Source organism: Crinia signifera, chromosome 3 (assembly GCF_055691185.1).
Source record: "Crinia signifera chromosome 3, ASM5569118v1, whole genome shotgun sequence".
Classification (NCBI taxonomy): Eukaryota; Metazoa; Chordata; class Amphibia; order Anura; family Myobatrachidae; genus Crinia; species Crinia signifera.
The window spans coordinates 322,714,803-322,732,243 of record NC_139219.1 but is presented as its reverse complement, the minus strand read 5'-3'; the positions used below and the strand labels follow the sequence as shown (position 1 = coordinate 322,732,243).

Below are 17,441 nucleotides of genomic sequence, written 5' to 3'. Positions count from 1 at the left end.
TTACTGTACAACTACCGATGCCCAGGAGAATGCAGAGCATCACACTACGCACTGTGCGCGGTCTCTGCAGGAGGATAGGACAGGCGTATGTACAGTGTGAGTAACGTTACTGTACAACTACCGATGCCCAGGAGAATGCAGAGCGTCAGACTACGCACTGTGCGCGGTCTCTGCAGGAGGATAGGACAGGTGCATGTACAGCGAGAGTGTAACGTTACTGTACAACTACCGGTACCCAGGAGAATGCTGAGCGTCACACTATGCACTGTGCGCGGTCTCTGCAGGAGGATAGGACAGGAGCATGTACAGTGTGAGTGTAACGTTACTGTACAACTACGGTACCCAGGAGAATGCTGAGCGTCACACTACGCACTGTGCACGGTCTCTGCAGGAGGATAGGACAGGAGCATGTACAGTGTGAGTGTAACGTTACTGTACAACTACCGGTACCCAGGAGAATGCTGAGCGTCACACTATGCACTGTGCGCGGTCTCTGCAGGAGGATAGGACAGGAGCATGTACAGTGTGAGTGTAACGTTACTGTACAACTACCGGTAACCCAGGATAATGCAGAGCGTCACACTACACACTGTGCGCGGTCTCTGCAGGAGGATAGGACAGGTGCATGTACAGTGTGAGTGTAACGTTACTGTACAACTACCGGCACCCAGGAGAATGCTGAGCGTCACACTACGCACTGTGCGCGGTCTCTGCAGGAGGATAGGACAGGTGCATGTACAGTGTGAGTGTAACGTTACTGTATAACTACCGGTACCCAGGAGAATGCTGAGCGTCACACTACGCACTGTGCGCGGTCTCTGCAGGAGGATAGGACAGGAGCATGTACAGTGTGAGTGTAACGTTACTGTACAACTACCGGTACCCAGGAAAATGCTGAGCGTCACACTACGCACTGTGCACGGTCTCTGCAGGAGGATAGGACAGGAGCATGTACAGTGTGAGTGTAACGTTACTGTACAACTACCGGTACCCTGGAGAATGCTGAGCGTCACACTACACACTGTGCGCGGTCTCTGCAGGAGGATAGGACAGGTGCATGTACAGTGTGAGTGTAACGTTACTGTATAACTACCGGTACCCAGGAGAATGCTGAGCGTCACACTACGCACTGTGCGCAGTCTCTGCAGGAGGATAGGACAGGAGCATATACAGTGTGAGTGTAACGTTACTGTACAACTACCGGTACCCAGGAGAATGCTGAGCGTCACACTACGCACTGTGCACGGTCTCTGCAGGAGGATAGGACAGGGGCATGTACAGCGGGAGTGTAACGTTACTGTACAACTACCGGCACCCAGGAGAATGCTGAGCGTCACACTACGCACTGTGCACGGTCTCTGCAGGAGGATAGGACAGGCGCATGTACAGCGGGAGTGTAACGTTACTGTACAACTACCGGCACCCAGGAGAATGCTGAGCGTCACACTACGCACTGTGCGCGGTCTCTGCAGGAGGATAGGACAGGAGCATGTACAGTGTGAGTGTAACAGTACTGTACAACTACCGGTACCCAGGAGAATGCAGAGCGTCACACTACGCACTGTGCGCGGTCTCTGCAGGAGGATAGGACAGGTGTATGTACAGTGTGAGTGTAATGTTACTGTACAACTACCGGTACCCAGGAGAATGCTGAGCGTCACACTACGCACTGTGCACGGTCTCTGCAGGAGGATAGGACAGGTGCATGTACAGTGTGAGTAACGTTACTGTACAACTACCGGTACCCAGGAGAATGCTGAGCGTCACACTACGCACTGTGCGCGGTCTCTGCAGGAGGATAGGACAGGTGCATGTACAGTGTGAGTGTAATGTTACTGTACAACTACCGGCACCAGGAGAATGCTGAGCGTCACACTACGCACTGTGCACGGTCTCTGCAGGAGGATAGGACAGGAGCATATACAGTGTGAGTGTAACGTTACTGTACAACTACCGGTACCCTGGAGAATGCTGAGCGTCACACTACACACTGTGCGCGGTCTCTGCAGGAGGATAGGACAGGAGCATGTACAGTGTGAGTGTAACGTTACTGTATAACTACCGATGCCCAGGAGAATGCTGAGCGTCACACTACGCACTGTGCACGGTCTCTGCAGGAGGATAGGACAGGCGCATGTACAGTGTGAGTGTAACGTTACTGTACAACTACCGGTACCCAGGAGAATGCAGAGCGTCACACTACGCACTGTGCGCGGTCTCTGCAGGAGGATAGGACAGGTGTATGTACAGTGTGAGTGTAAGGTTACTGTACAACTACCGGTACCCAGGAGAATGCTGAGCGTCACACTACGCACTGTGCACGGTCTCTGCAGGAGGATAGGACAGGCGCATGTACAATGTGAGTGTAACGTTACTGTACAACTACCCGTACCAGGAGAATGCTGAGCATCACACTACGCACTGTGCGCGGTCTCTGCAGGAGGATAGGACAGGCGCATGTACAGTGTGAGTGTAACATTACTGTACAACTACCGATGCCCAGGAGAATGCTGAGCATCACACTACGCACTGTGCACGGTCTCTGCAGGAGGATAGGACAGGCATTTGTACAGTGTGAGTGTAACGTTACTGTACAACTACCGGTACCCAGGAGAATGCTGAGCGTCACACTACGCACTGTGCGCGGTCTCTGCAGGAGGATAGGACAGGCGTATGTACAGTGTGAGTAACGTTACTGTACAACTACCGATGCCCAGGAGAATGCAGAGCGTCAGACTACGCACTGTGCGCGGTCTCTGCAGGAGGATAGGACAGGCGTATGTACAGTGTGAGTGTAACGTTACTGTACAACTACCGGTACCCAGGAGAATGCAGAGCGTCACACTACGCACTGTGCGCGGTCTCTGCAGGAGGATAGGACAGGTGTATGTACAGTGTGAGTGTAAGGTTACTGTACAACTACCGGTACCCAGGAGAATGCTGAGCGTCACACTACGCACTGTGCACGGTCTCTGCAGGAGGATAGGACAGGCGCATGTACAATGTGAGTGTAACGTTACTGTACAACTACCCGTACCAGGAGAATGCTGAGCATCACACTACGCACTGTGCGCGGTCTCTGCAGGAGGATAGGACAGGCGCATGTACAGTGTGAGTGTAACATTACTGTACAACTACCGATGCCCAGGAGAATGCTGAGCATCACACTACGCACTGTGCACGGTCTCTGCAGGAGGATAGGACAGGCATTTGTACAGTGTGAGTGTAACGTTACTGTACAACTACCGGTACCCAGGAGAATGCTGAGCGTCACACTACGCACTGTGCGCGGTCTCTGCAGGAGGATAGGACAGGCGCATGTACAGTGTGAGTAACATTACTGTACAACTACCGATGCCCAGGAGAATGCAGAGCATCACACTACGCACTGTGCGCGGTCTCTGCAGGAGGATAGGACAGGCGTATGTACAGTGTGAGTAACGTTACTGTACAACTACCGATGCCCAGGAGAATGCAGAGCGTCAGACTACGCACTGTGCGCGGTCTCTGCAGGAGGATAGGACAGGCGTATGTACAGTGTGAGTACCCAGGAGAATGCTGGGCGTCACACTACGCACTGTGCACGGTCTCTGCAGGAGGATAGGACAGGCATATGTACAGTGTGAGTGTAACGTTACTGTACAACTACCCGTACCAGGAGAATGCTGAGCATCACACTACGCACTGTGCGCGGCCTCTGCAGGAGGATAGGACAGGTGCATGTACAGTGAGTGTAACGTTACTGTACAACTACCGGTACCCAGGAGAATGCTGGGCGTCACACTACGCACTGTGCGCGGTCTCTGCAGGAGGATAGGACAGGGGCATGTACAGTGTGAGTGTAACACTACTGTACAACTACCGGTACCCAGGAGAATGCTGAGCGTCACACTACGCACTGTGCGCGGTCTCTGCAGGAGGATAGGACAGGTGCATGTACAGTGTGAGTGTAATGTTACTGTACAACTACCGGTACCCAGGAGAATGCTGAGCGTCACACTACGCACTGTGCGCGGTCTCTGCAGGAGGATAGAACAGGTGCATGTACAGTGTGAGTGTAACGTTACTGTACAACTACCGGTACCCAGGAGAATGCTGAGCGTCACACTACGCACTGTGCGCGGTCTCTGCAGGAGGATAGGACAGGAGCATGTACAGTGTGAGTGTAACGTTACTGTACAACTACCGGTACCCAGGAGAATGCTGAGCGTCACACTACGCACTGTGCGCGGTCTCTGCAGGAGGATAGGACAGGAGCATGTACAGTGTGAGTGTAACGTTACTGTACAACTACCGGTACCCAGGAGAATGCTGAGCGTCACACTACGCACTGTGCGCGGTCTCTGCAGGAGGATAGGACAGGCGCATGTACAGTGTGAGTGTAACGTTACTGTACAACTACCGGTACCCAGGAGAATGCTGAGCGTCACACTACGCACTGTGCGCGGTCTCTGCAGGAGGATAGGACAGGAGCATGTACAGTGTGAGTGTAACGTTACTGTACAACTACCTGTACCAGGAGAATGCTGAGCGTCACACTACGCACTGTGCGCGGTCTCTGCAGGAGGATAGGACAGGAGTGTGTACAGTGTGAATGTAACGTTACTGTACAACTACCGGTACCCAGGAGAATGCTGAGCATCACACTACGCACTGTGCGCGGTCTCTGCAGGAGGATAGGACAGGAGCATGTACAGTGTGAGTGTAACGTTACTGTACAACTACCGGTACCCAGGAGAATGCTGAGCGTCACACTACGCACTGTGCACGGTCTCTGCAGGAGGATAGGACAGGGGCATGTACAGTGTGAGTGTAATGTTACTGTACAACTACCGGTACCCAGGAGAATGCTGAGCGTCACACTACGCACTGTGCACGGTCTCTGCAGGAGGATAGGACAGGCGCATGTACAGTGTGAGTAACGTTACTGTACAACTACCGGTACCCAGGAGAATGCTGAGCGTCACACTACGCACTGTGCGCGGTCTCTGCAGGAGGATAGGACAGGCGCATGTACAGTGTAAGTGTAACGTTACTGTACAACTACCGGTACCCAGGAGAATGCTGAGCGCCACACTACGCACTGTGCGCGGTCTCTGCAGGAGGATAGGACAGTTGCATGTACAGCGCGAGTGTAACGTTACTGTACAACTACCGGAATATAGCAGATATCTGGCACATAATTGAGGCCCTGGGTACTACCACTACTAATGCATTCCCAAAAATATTAGCTCTGCCCACATGCAATAGCGGCTGCCACCTCCCTCATCGGTGTGACCAGTCCAGTGTAACAATAAAACAATGAATTACCTCAGCCGCCTTCTTCACTTTCTTGCGTTTCCCAAATATGCAGGCGAGATCGGTGTCGCTGCGGCTGGACAGGTCCTTTCCTGTGAGAGAGAGCGGCAGAAAATGAGCCCCACACACGGACATCTCATATACCTGCCATCCCTGCCTCACCTGGTCACTGCACACATCTGGTGGGAACAAACACATTTAATATCCGGAGCCCCAATAAAATGCTTACAAGTACATGGGCTCTGACTGTGAACGGTGTGCACCTTCTGTCAATGTCTACATAGTTCAGGTCAACCTTTGATGTCGACCTATTCACTATCTACCAAGACATGAGGCCAGATGCACTAAGCTTCAAAAGTGATAAAATGGAGAGTGACAAACAGCCAGCCAATCAGCTCCTGCCTGACATTTGTCAAACACAGTCTGTGACATGACAGGTAGGCGCTGATTGGCTGGTGGCTTATCACTCTCCATTGTATCACTTTTGAAGCTTAGTGCATCTGGCCCAAGGTCTGCTAATCCACACCTGTTCCGTTGATCATGGACCTTCATCATTTGGGGGGGAAAGATGCAAGAAGTGGCGGCAGGTGAGAGCAAACCGTGAGGTAAATGCACAAAGCTTGGAGCAGTGGGATCTATACCAATCCAGACAGTTATGTGCAAGGTGATAATGCTCCAGCCAATCGGCTCCAATATGTAAATGGTCAGTTAGTAGCTGATTGGCTGGAGCATTATCACCTTGCGCATAACGGTCTTTATGGGGATAGAGAACACTTCTCCTAGCGTCACACATTTACCCCTGTGTCACAGATGAAGGTGGGCAAAGAATCCGAGCCCCCCGCACTGGACTATAGGAAGAATACAGAAGATCATTCCCATATTCCACATATCAATTAGTGCTTAATCCCCATCCACCACAAAATGCACAAATGATCTATTTCACGGTAATGGCGACAATAATTGGAAGCGTAATTTATCGTTAGTCACACAAGCCCGCGCCTGACTCAGTCATAAGCTTTCGGTCTCATTGACACCAATTACTCCGGATTAGCCGCTGCGCATCGCGAGCACTTTCTCCACCGCGCCTGGGATGAGGGGGAGGGGGGGGATCCCCCCAGCGTACAGAATGCCAACACTCATCGGCTTCATTTCATGTGATTACAAACCTGTTAGGCAACGAGGAGAACATGTTTCGGGGATGAGGTCACCGTTCTTAAAAAGGGTGAGACTGACACAAATCCAAGTGTCATCTTCACGGGACTTCGAGCAAACAACCCTCGTACAAAATAGACTGTCAGCTCTGCAGAACGACGACGAGAGCAGGGCCTAAGAGCAAAGGCTTGTATGTGTAAACAAGACGTGAACAGAAGACACTGAAGGCGGCTAATGGTCATAGCATTACGGAGCAGAAGGGGGGGGGGGTCTCACAAGGACAACATAGACCGCAGCGTTGTACAACAGGGGGGTGCAGCAGACGTACACAAGCAGGAAACATGTATGACGCTAGAGAGCTGGCGATGACGTAGCTGCTGGGCCACGTGACTGGGTCCCTGGGAAATGCCAGGCGCGGTCATGTGACGGCGTTTCGGTGACCATTACAGCATTGCAGGAGAGGGAACAGCCTGACAGAGCACAGACAGCACTGAGAGGTAAAGGCGCCGCACGTCAGTAATTGCCAAGCGTTAATACAAGAGGGTGACAGTCATAAGTGCCGTATTATGTGTGACAGGCAGAAAATGCCCAAGGGCCCGATTCATCCGCCTTTCACCAAACGATGTAGAAGCTGCAATTTCTGCATTACGTTATGAATTATTGAGATGTACCAATAGGCTGATGCCGGACATTGAACAGAGCTGCAGTCCCCAATATTATCAACTACAACAAGTGTCTCACCCCTACGTACCGAGGGGCAGATGTACTAAGCCGGGTGAAGTGATAAAGCGGAAGGTGATAAAGCAGCAGCCAATCAGCTCCTAACTGCCAAGTTACAGGCTGGGTTTGAAAAATGACAGCTATGAGCTGATTGGCTGCTGCGTTTTCACCTCCCACTTTATCGCTTCTCCAGGCTTCATATATCTGCCCTCGAATTCCAAACCTACGCCGATTAACATTATCCATATATGGCACAAACCACTTTATGCCTTTGGAGACATTCTCGCAGGAGAGGGATTTTCCTATCCCTCTCCCGCAGATTCCGCCTGGCTCCGGAAACAGATGTCCCCGGTCAGATTCTCTGGAGTAGGGATGGCCATCGATGATTCTAAATCATTGATGGTTCATGGCCGATGTCGAATACTTTTGCCATCGATGGGGGAGAACCAGATGGTTTCCCGCCATCGATGGAACAGCAAAACGATGTTTTGCTTTTTTTTCAAAGTGCCGGGACACTGAGCATAGCTCCGCCCCCTGACAACTGCAAAGCCCCGCCCCCGTGTTTTGATTGGCCCACAGGCCAATCAATCAAACACAATGGATGGCCATCGATATGTAAAAATATCGATGGTCATCCATTGCATAGTCTAGCACTATCGATGGCCTGTTGCAGAATTGCCATCGATGGCAACCATCGATGGCGATGGCAACGATGACCATCCCTACTCTGGAGCAGTCTTTTCAAAATGTGAAGGACTCCTCCAATGCAGGGGGGGGGGTACTTAGTGTAACTTGCAGGGACAGTGGTTCCTGCTATCCCGGAAAGTTCCATTTAATACACAGAAGAATAACTTTAGTTGAAAGTGAATTACAGGGTTTCGATACCCTAATAATCATGGCACTGCAGCAATTATCACATAGGCCACCAAGTCCAGCTGTGACGAGGTCACTAATATTTTTAATTGGATGCTTGGTGTTTGTCTGGCGTTTTAACAGACAGCATGTGAGGCACAAACGCCTCGCACCTCAGTGAGTGCCCTGGATGCGAGGGGACGGATCTATAACAATTACAGGCCTCTAACAGCTACGTTTGATAACTAGACCTCTGGGGTTAATGTGCATGACATTGCACAGACGTATAGGAGAAACATAACCCTAATACCCGGCCATACAATTCTGATGTTCACTCCCATGAAGCTCCGGGCTCTGCACCCATACATCAGACTATCTGTGTAACCTGGGCCACATATAGACGGGAGCGGGCGCTGTGCCGGTACATGCACAAGGGCGATGAGCAGGTGTTGGAATGGGTGTATCTGTGCTGGGATTAGGCTGCAGGTGAGGTGTGCAGCTGCCATTCTGACATCATTAAACAAACACTTGCGTTTTCCAGCGTCACGCACGCTGCCTCCTATTTCCCAGATGACCCCAACAAGCTCGCCGGCCGCTGTCAGACATGGGGGAGTTGCTATTCCTCACTGTGAACGGACATATAGCCATTTTTGGATCATTACAAAGCATTAAGCTCTCTCCTGTGTCACGTCCCCACCCTGATCTCAGAATAGGTTTAACATTTCCAATCGTTATTCTTGAACTTTACAGCAAATGATAGGTGTGCAGACGTACCGTCAGCCGACACTTGTTCTGCGTCAGGTACAATTATTGTATACAATTTGGACAAGATCGCATCGGTTTTGCAATGAGATGCGTGCATCTCATCGCACCCAGCAATTGTGCTGTGTATGGGCACCTTAAGTCTGCTGGTTTATATTAATGTCTATTACAGGGGAAGGCAAAATGGGACACTCCAGCTGTTGAGGATCAACACATCCCAGCATGCCTCACCACAGTTCTGCTGTGCTAAAACGCGGGCAATGCATGCTGGGATTTATAGTTCCACAGCAACAACGCTGTCTCATGATCTAGAAAATAACCCTTACGGACTTGTGCCGGTCATTGAAACTGGTATAAAGAGCCAATAAGAGTATATAGCACTGGCAGTATTATACGTATTGGCCGGGCCTCTGCGGTGGATCCCTCTGCGGCTTTTCCCAATATACATTGTGATGTCATCCGCTGACCTCACAGAACAGGACTTCCAAACGTTAGAGACCAATAGTGTTTCCGCTATCTAACATACCACAATGATGTACCACAGGGATTGAGGGGTGACAGATCTTACAAAGACAGGGGCGCACAGTTTAGTAATACAAACTAGATCAGTGCCTTCAATTCTGCTATTCTACAGACACGTGGTGTATGCAATGGTAAGTGCCAGAGCTTAACGTGCACGGGTACAGTGCAATCCTCCCCCAAGTCTTGTGATAGCACATAGGAGGGTCACCTGCGGAACCTATGCTGTGTCTCACAGAAGCTCCCGATTGGATGACAGAGACCTTTCCCAACCACACCCCCACCCCTCCGCTGGTCACCTCATCTGTGTGTCTTATTCAGGGGAATCATGCTGGAGGTATCAGCTAGAGGGGCAGCTACACTAGGTAAATGCTGCCTGGAAAGGTGGCAATGTTACATGTGGCTAAGCCCCTAACATACCAAGCAGCCAACATGTTTCACTACATGTAAGGGTAATAATGCCGATGATCTGGCACATGGCAGGATACGGGGTAAGTGATGCTGGGCAGTGACACTAGGCAGCAGTAGGTGACCAGTGACCCCATCACTGACAGCTGCCGTCTCTGCCCCAGGTGTCACATGATCACCTGGTGGCAGTATACGGGGTAAGTGACGCAGGGCAGTGATACTAGGCAGCAGTAGGTGACCAGTGACCCCATCACTGACAGCTGACGTCTCTGCCCCAGGGGTCACATGATCACCTGGTGGCAGGATACGGGGTAAGTGATGCGGGGCAGGGACACTAGGCAGCAGTAGGTGACCAGTGACCCCATCACTGACAGCTGCCGTCTCTCCCCTGGGGTCACGTGATCACCTGGTGGCAGGATACGGGGTAAGTGATGCTGGGCAGTGACACTAGGCAGCAGTAGGTGACCTGTGACCCCATCACTGACAGCTGCCATCTCTCCCCCGGGGTCACGTGATCACCTGGTGGCAGGATACGGGGTAAATGATGCTGGGCAGTGATACTAGGCAGCAGTAGGTGACCAGTGACCCCATCACTGACAGCTGCCGTCTCTCCCCTGGGGTCACATGATCACCTGGTGGCAGGATACGGAGTAAGTGATGCTGGGCAGTGACACTAGGCAGCAGTAGGTGACCTGTGACCCCATCACTGACAGCTGCCGTCTCCCCCCCGGGGGTCACATGATCACCTGGTGGCAGGATACGGGGTAAGTGATGTTGGGCAGTGATACTAGGCAGCAGTAGGTAACCAGTGACCCCATCACTGACAGATGCCATCTCTCCCCAGGGGTCACATGATCACCTGGTGGCAGGATACGGGGTAAGTGATGCTGGACAGTGACACTAGGCAGCAGTAGGTGACCAGTGACCCCATCACTGACAGCTACCGTCTCTCCCCAGGGGTCACGTGATCACCTGGTGGCAGGATACGGGGTAAGTGATGCTGGGCAGTGACACTAGGCAGCAGTAGGTAACCAGTGACCCCATCACTGACAGCTGCCGTCTCTCCCCCCGGGGTCACATGATCACCTGGTGGCAGGATACGGGGTAAGTGATGCTGGACAGTGACACTAGGCAGCAGTAGGTGACCAGTGACCCCATCACTGACAGCTGCCGTCTCTCCCCAGGGGTCACATGATCACCTGGTGGCAGGATACGGGGTAAGTGATGCGGTGCAGTGACACTAGGCAGCAGTAGGTGACCAGTGACCCCATCACTGACAGATGCCATCTCTCTCCCCCGGGGTCACGTGATCACCTGGTGGCAGTATACGGGGTAAGTGATGCTGGGCAGTGACACTAGGCAGCAGTAGGTGACCAGTGACTCCATCACTGACAGCTGCCGTCTCCCCCGGGGTCACGTGATCACCTGGTGGCAGGATACTGGGTAAGTGATGCTGGGCAGTGACACTAGGCAGCAGTAGGTGACCAGTGACCCCATCACTGACAGCTGCCGTCTCTCCCCCGGGGTCACGTGATCACCTGGTGGCAGTATACGGGGTAAGTGACGCAGGGCAGTGATACTAGGCAGCAGTAGGTGACCAGTGACCCCATCACTGACAGCTGCCGTCTCTCCCCCGGGGTCACGTGATCACCTGGTGGCAGTATACGGGGTAAGTGACGCAGGGTAGTGACACTAGGCAGCAGTAGGTGATCTGTGACCCCATCACTGACAGATGCCGTCTCTCCCCCGGGGGTCACATGATCACCTGGTGGCAGGATACTGGGTAAGTGATGCTGGGCAGTGACACTAGGCAGCAGTAGGTGACCAGTGACCCCATCACTGACAGCTGCCGTCTCTCCCCCGGGGTCACGTGATCACCTGGTGGCAGGATACGGGGTAAGTGATGCTGGGCAGTGATACTAGGCAGCAGTAGGTAACCAGTGACCCCATCACTGACAGCTGCCGTCTCTGCCCCAGGTGTCACATGATCACCTGGTGGCAGGATACGGGGTAAGTGATGCGGTGCAGTGACACTAGGCAGCAGTAGGTGACCAGTGACCCCATCACTGACAGCTGCCGTCTCTCTCCCCCGGGGGTCACATGATCACCTGGTGGCAGGATACGGGGTAAGTGATGCGGGGCAGGGACACTAGGCAGCAGTAGGTGACCTGTGACCCCATCACTGACAGCTGCCGTCTCTCCCCCAGTGGTCACATGATCACCTGGTGGCAGGATACGGGGTAAGTGATGCTGGGCAGTGACACTAGGCAGCAGTAGGTGACCAGTGACCCCATCACTGACAGCTGCCGTCTCCCCCCGGGGTCACTTGATCACCTGGTGGTAGGATACGGGGTAAGTGATGCTGGGCAGTGATACTAGGCAGCAGTAGGTAACCAGTGACCCCATCACTGACAGCTGCCGTCTCTCCCCAGGGGTCACATGATCACCTGGTGGCAGGATACGGGGTAAGTGATGCGGTGCAGTGACACTAGGCAGCAGTAGGTGACCAGTGACCCCATCACTGACAGCTGCCGTCTCCCCCCAGGGGTCACATGATCACCTGGTGGCAGGATACGGGGTAAGTGATGCTGGGTAGTGACACTAGGCAGCAGTAGGTGACCAGTGACCCCATCACTGACAGCTGCCGTCTCTCCCCCGGGGTCACGTGATCACCTGGTGGCAGGATACGGGGTAAGTGATGCTGGGCAGTGACACTAGGCAGCAGAAGGTAACCAGTGACCCCATCACTGACAGATGCCGTCTCTCCCCAGGGGTCACATGATCACCTGGTGGCAGGATACGGGGTAAGTGATGCTGGACAGTGACACTAGGCAGCAGTAGGTGACCAGTGACCCCATCACTGACAGCTGCCGTCTCTCCCCAGGGGTCACATGATCACCTGGTGGCAGGAAACGGGGTAAGTGATGCTGGACAGTGACACTAGGCAGCAGTAGGTGACCAGTGACCCCATCACTGACAGCTGCCGTCTCTCTCCCCCGGGGGTCACATGATCACCTGGTGGCAGGATACTGGGTAAGTGATGCTGGGCAGTGACACTAGGCAGCAGTAGGTGACCAGTGACCCCATCACTGACAGCTGCCGTCTCTCCCCCGGGGTCACGTGATCACCTGGTGGCAGTATACGGGGTAAGTGACGCAGGGCAGTGATACTAGGCAGCAGTAGGTGACCAGTGACCCCATCACTGACAGCTGCCGTCTCTCCCCCGGGGTCACGTGATCACCTGGTGGCAGTATACGGGGTAAGTGACGCAGGGCAGTGATACTAGGCAGCAGTAGGTGACCAGTGACCCCATCACTGACAGCTGCCGTCTCTCCCCCGGGGTCACGTGATCACCTGGTGGCAGTATACGGGGTAAGTGACGCAGGGCAGTGATACTAGGCAGCAGTAGGTGACCAGTGACCCCATCACTGACAGCTGCCGTCTCTCCCCCGGGGTCACGTGATCACCTGGTGGCAGGATACGGGGTAAGTGATGCTGGGCAGTGATACTAGGTGACCAGTGACCCCATCACCAGGGGGAAGTGACTCAGGGCTACTGGTAGGCACCCCGCAGCCTTCCAGAAAGTCTCCAGCCCATCCGCAGCCAGAGTGTCTCTCACTACTTCCTGCAATCAGACCGAACCCAATACTTAATTACTGAATAAGAGATTCTGCAGAAGATGTGCCCATACCCATCTCTCCTGTTATCAGCACAGTATGCCCACTCCTAGGGGTACCCGCTTATTAATTTCACAGTCGCCCATTCTTTCACTGTACCCATAGTCACTTTCCCCATGTCTGCAAGTGATCACAAAACTTAAAAAGGGAACCTAGTGTGCAATAATGTAAAATATTGCCAAAATCGCCCATTTACTGTACAGTAACCACCTCCTCCTAATGTGTGAGAAGCAGCAGTGACACATTCCAAGCTGATTAGCTGTGTCACCGGCCTAACATCCACCCAGGGAGGTGCAAGAGACGGGAAACCATTACACACAGACACAACGCTTTCCACGCAGAACCCTGCTGTGAACCGGTCTGTCGCACATTCCTGAGACATCTCTGCCCAGATCACAGCAGTCTATGACAGACAGACCAGAGTGAGCGTCTCTGGGTGAGAAGCCATAGCACAGAATTCTGCTGCCTGTGTCATTTAGGCGACAGGTTTTGCATTTAAGGAGGAAAGCTCCGCACTGCGGAGCATCTGTTCCCGTAAGCGGTTACTATCGTCCTCGGCAGGTCCGATCTGCAGCGTTTTAGCACAAAACAATTAGGCCAAAGAGGAAAATATTAACCCCAAATACAGCTGTGACAATACCATTTACCCCTCCGAAATGCCTGTTATCAGCACATGTTTTACGGTAAATAACTGGTCAAAAAAAAAAAATTATCCCGGTCACACAATCCCACATGCAGACGTAAGAAAGTGCAAATATTTCAAAAGGTCCAACATCAAAGGAATCCTTCCCTTTCCCTGACACAAACTTCCTCATCAGTGTCCTGGTTTGGTGTCGGGAAGGAACTGTGGCCTCCTAACACAAACAGCGCTCCTTCCCAAGTGTCACGTACAAGGCCCAGGCTGCTGTGCCCGCCACCTTGCCCGAGCAACAGCGGAGAAAATTCCCACGCAAGAAAGATGGTAAATGAAAACCTCACAGGCCCGCTCCACACTTCCCTCCACGCAGCCCCACCCCCACGCCTAAACAGAGTGTCGATACTATATCAGTGTCAACTTGGGTTCAGTGTGATTTACCGACGGACGTTTGCCCGAAGGTCATTATAGCAACACCCATTGTCAAAATACCGACATGGTCAAAAATGCCATAATTTAACATGCCAACATGTGTTTCTAGGTTTTTTTTGGGTGTGTATGTTGACGCAAGTCGACATATACACCATCTAAGTGTAGCGGGTCCCCTCCCGTGGCTCGCTGCTTTCACCATGCGTCGGACGCGGTGCCAGTACACTATTATATTCTCCCTCCAGGTCTGCTGGGATGGTAAAGTATGAAAAAGGTCTGTTTTGGGGCAAAAATTGCTTGAAAACTCATGTCGACGTGTTGACTCATTGGCATGTTAAAGGTCAGTATTTTGACCGTGTCGGTCAATTGAACATATTAGCATAATGAATGTCGGTTTATTGACCGTGTCAGTATTTTGTCAGTCAATGATTGTCGGTATAATGACCGTCGGTAAATTGATCACATCCCGTCAACTGTTTATACCTGCACATGGGAACATAAATCACCAGAGCAATCCCAATACTATAAAAAAGGCTCAGAAATACCCCCATCAAATGTCATTTCCTCCCAGCACACCAGTATAACCATGGCAGCCATCAGCCAGTTCCTTACAGCCAGCAGGAAGTGAGTCTGGGATATCAGGAGGACATTGGAGGAACAGGACGTACTTCTACTATCACCACTTACTGCTTTCAGTGGCAGTACCAGTATAACCAATGGACGGATCCACACATACATTCAATATCTACATGTAATAGAACAAGGAAACGTAGCTCTGCTCAGGGACATTCTCTAAATCACATGCACAGGTAACTGTAAAAAGCTGACTTATGCCTGCTAAAATTACATTACACATTCTCTTTCAGTTTTGAACCTCTATTAGAGCAAGTTGGATATGGGAAATACATTTAATAAAAGGTAAGTTTTACACCTCAGCCATTCTATAAGTGTCTCCTGGGGGACCCTGCTCCTCTGACTATATAACTCTCAGTCTGTGGCTTCCTGCTGCCTCCATTCCCCTCCTCACATCATGTCACTACCCCTGTCACATGCAGCCCTGTCCTCACTGACACATCACTCATCTCTTGATATACTCTGTGCTGCTGGGGCCCTGCTACTCCCACTATATAACTCTCAGTCTGTGACTTCCTGCGGCCTCCATTCCCCTCCTCACATCATGTCACTGCCCCTGTCACATGCAGCACTGTCCTCACTGACACATCACTCATCTCCTGATATACTCTGTGCTGCTGGGGACCCTGCTCCTCCCACTATATAACTCTCTGTCTGTGGCTTCCTGCTGCCTCCATTCCCCTCCTCACATCATGTCACTACCCCTGTCACATGCAGCCCTGTCCTCACTGACACATCACTCATCTCTTGATATACTCTGTGCTGCTGGGGCCCTGCTACTCCCACTATATAACTCTCAGTCTGTGACTTCCTGTGGCCTCCATTCCCCTCCTCACATCATGTCACTGCCCCTGTCACATGCAGCCCTGTCCTCACTGACACATCAATCATCTCCTGATATACTCTGTGCTGCTGGGGACCCTGCTCCTCCCACTATATAACTCTCAGTCTGTGGCTTCCTGCTGCCTCCATTCCCCTCCTCACATCATGTCGCTGCCCCTGTCACATGCAGCCCTGTCCTCACTGTCACATCACTCATCTCCTGATATACTCTGTGCTGCTGGGGACCCTGCTCCTCCCACTATATAACTGTCAGTCTGTGGCTTCCTGCTGCCCCCATTCCCCTCCTCACATCATGTCACTGCCTCTGTCACATGCAGCCCTGTCCTTAGTGACAACTAACTAATCTCCTGATATACTCTGTGCTGCTGGGTACCCTGCTCCTCCCACTATATAACGCTCAGTCTGTAGCTTCCTGCTGCCTCCATTCCCCTCCACATCATGTCACTGCTCCTGTCACATGCAGCCCTGTCCTCAGTGACACATCACTCCTCTCCTGATATACTCTGTGCTGCTGGGGACCCTGCTCCTCCCACTATATAACTCTCAGTCTGTGGCTTCCTGCTGCCTCCATTCCCCTCCACATCATGTCACTGCTCCTGTCACATGCTGCCCTGTCCTCCCTGACACATCACTCCTCTCCTGATATACTCTGTGCTGCTGGGGACCCTGCTCCTCCCACTATATAACTCTCAGTCTGTGGCTTCCTGCTGCCTCCATTCCCCTCCACATCATGTCACTGCTCCTGTCACATGCAGCCCTGTCCTCACTGACACATCACTCCTCTCCTGATATACTCTGTGCTGCTGGGTACCCCGCTCTTCCCACTGTATAACGCTCAGTCTGTAGCTTACTCCTGCCACCATTCCCCTCAGCACAGCCCTACGCTCTCTGATATAATCACACAAGTGATGGAGAGGGAGGGAAGATCATCACCCCTACTGATCTAGCTGCACCGATTCTCTCTGAATAACAGGGGGACAGAGAATTGTATCATCTCTGCTGGATCCTTGTTACTGTAACACTGCAGTAGTGGCCGATCTCTCCTCCCTTGTGTAATACACTGTGTGCACAGCTTTGCCGCAGTAGATCCCGTTTAATCACAGCCCCATAAGGTGCCAATCACAGCCCCCTTCTCTCAGCGAGACTCCGCACTATATCATTATTCCCCGCTCCCCAATCCCAGCACCTGCAGGCAGAACTTTCACACAAAGGTGAACATGAGGATCATCTGAAACTCCAGGAACAGTCTATAAACACACAAGACAATATAATGTGCCCACGGCCTCACCAAGGAATTATTAGCCGTACCTAGATATTAAACGCCTATCTGTGTGTTTGCACAGCCTCCGCCCAGGGTGGCCCCGGGGGCACAAGAGACATCCTATGTACATTAACGTCCCTCGTTTCACAAGCATGAACTCCTGACCCCTGCCGGGTGAGAGGCTGGTAACCAGCCCACGCAAGGTGAAGCCGGGAGGACAGACAGGTTTTCTCCCTCCACAGCCCAGGCTGCT

General features: G+C 52.3%; 1 protein-coding gene across 1 annotated transcript in view; it reads right to left on the bottom strand.

The window, feature by feature from the left end:
• The window catches only part of PINX1 (PIN2 (TERF1) interacting telomerase inhibitor 1), a 109,137-nt gene that overhangs the window by 60,373 nt on the left and 31,323 nt on the right, over positions 1-17,441 (bottom strand). Inside the window, exon 6 of the mRNA XM_083178782.1 lies at positions 5,311-5,390. Within this exon, the coding sequence (XP_083034908.1) occupies positions 5,311-5,390 (80 nt within the window). The remainder of the gene's footprint in view (positions 1-5,310; positions 5,391-17,441) is intronic.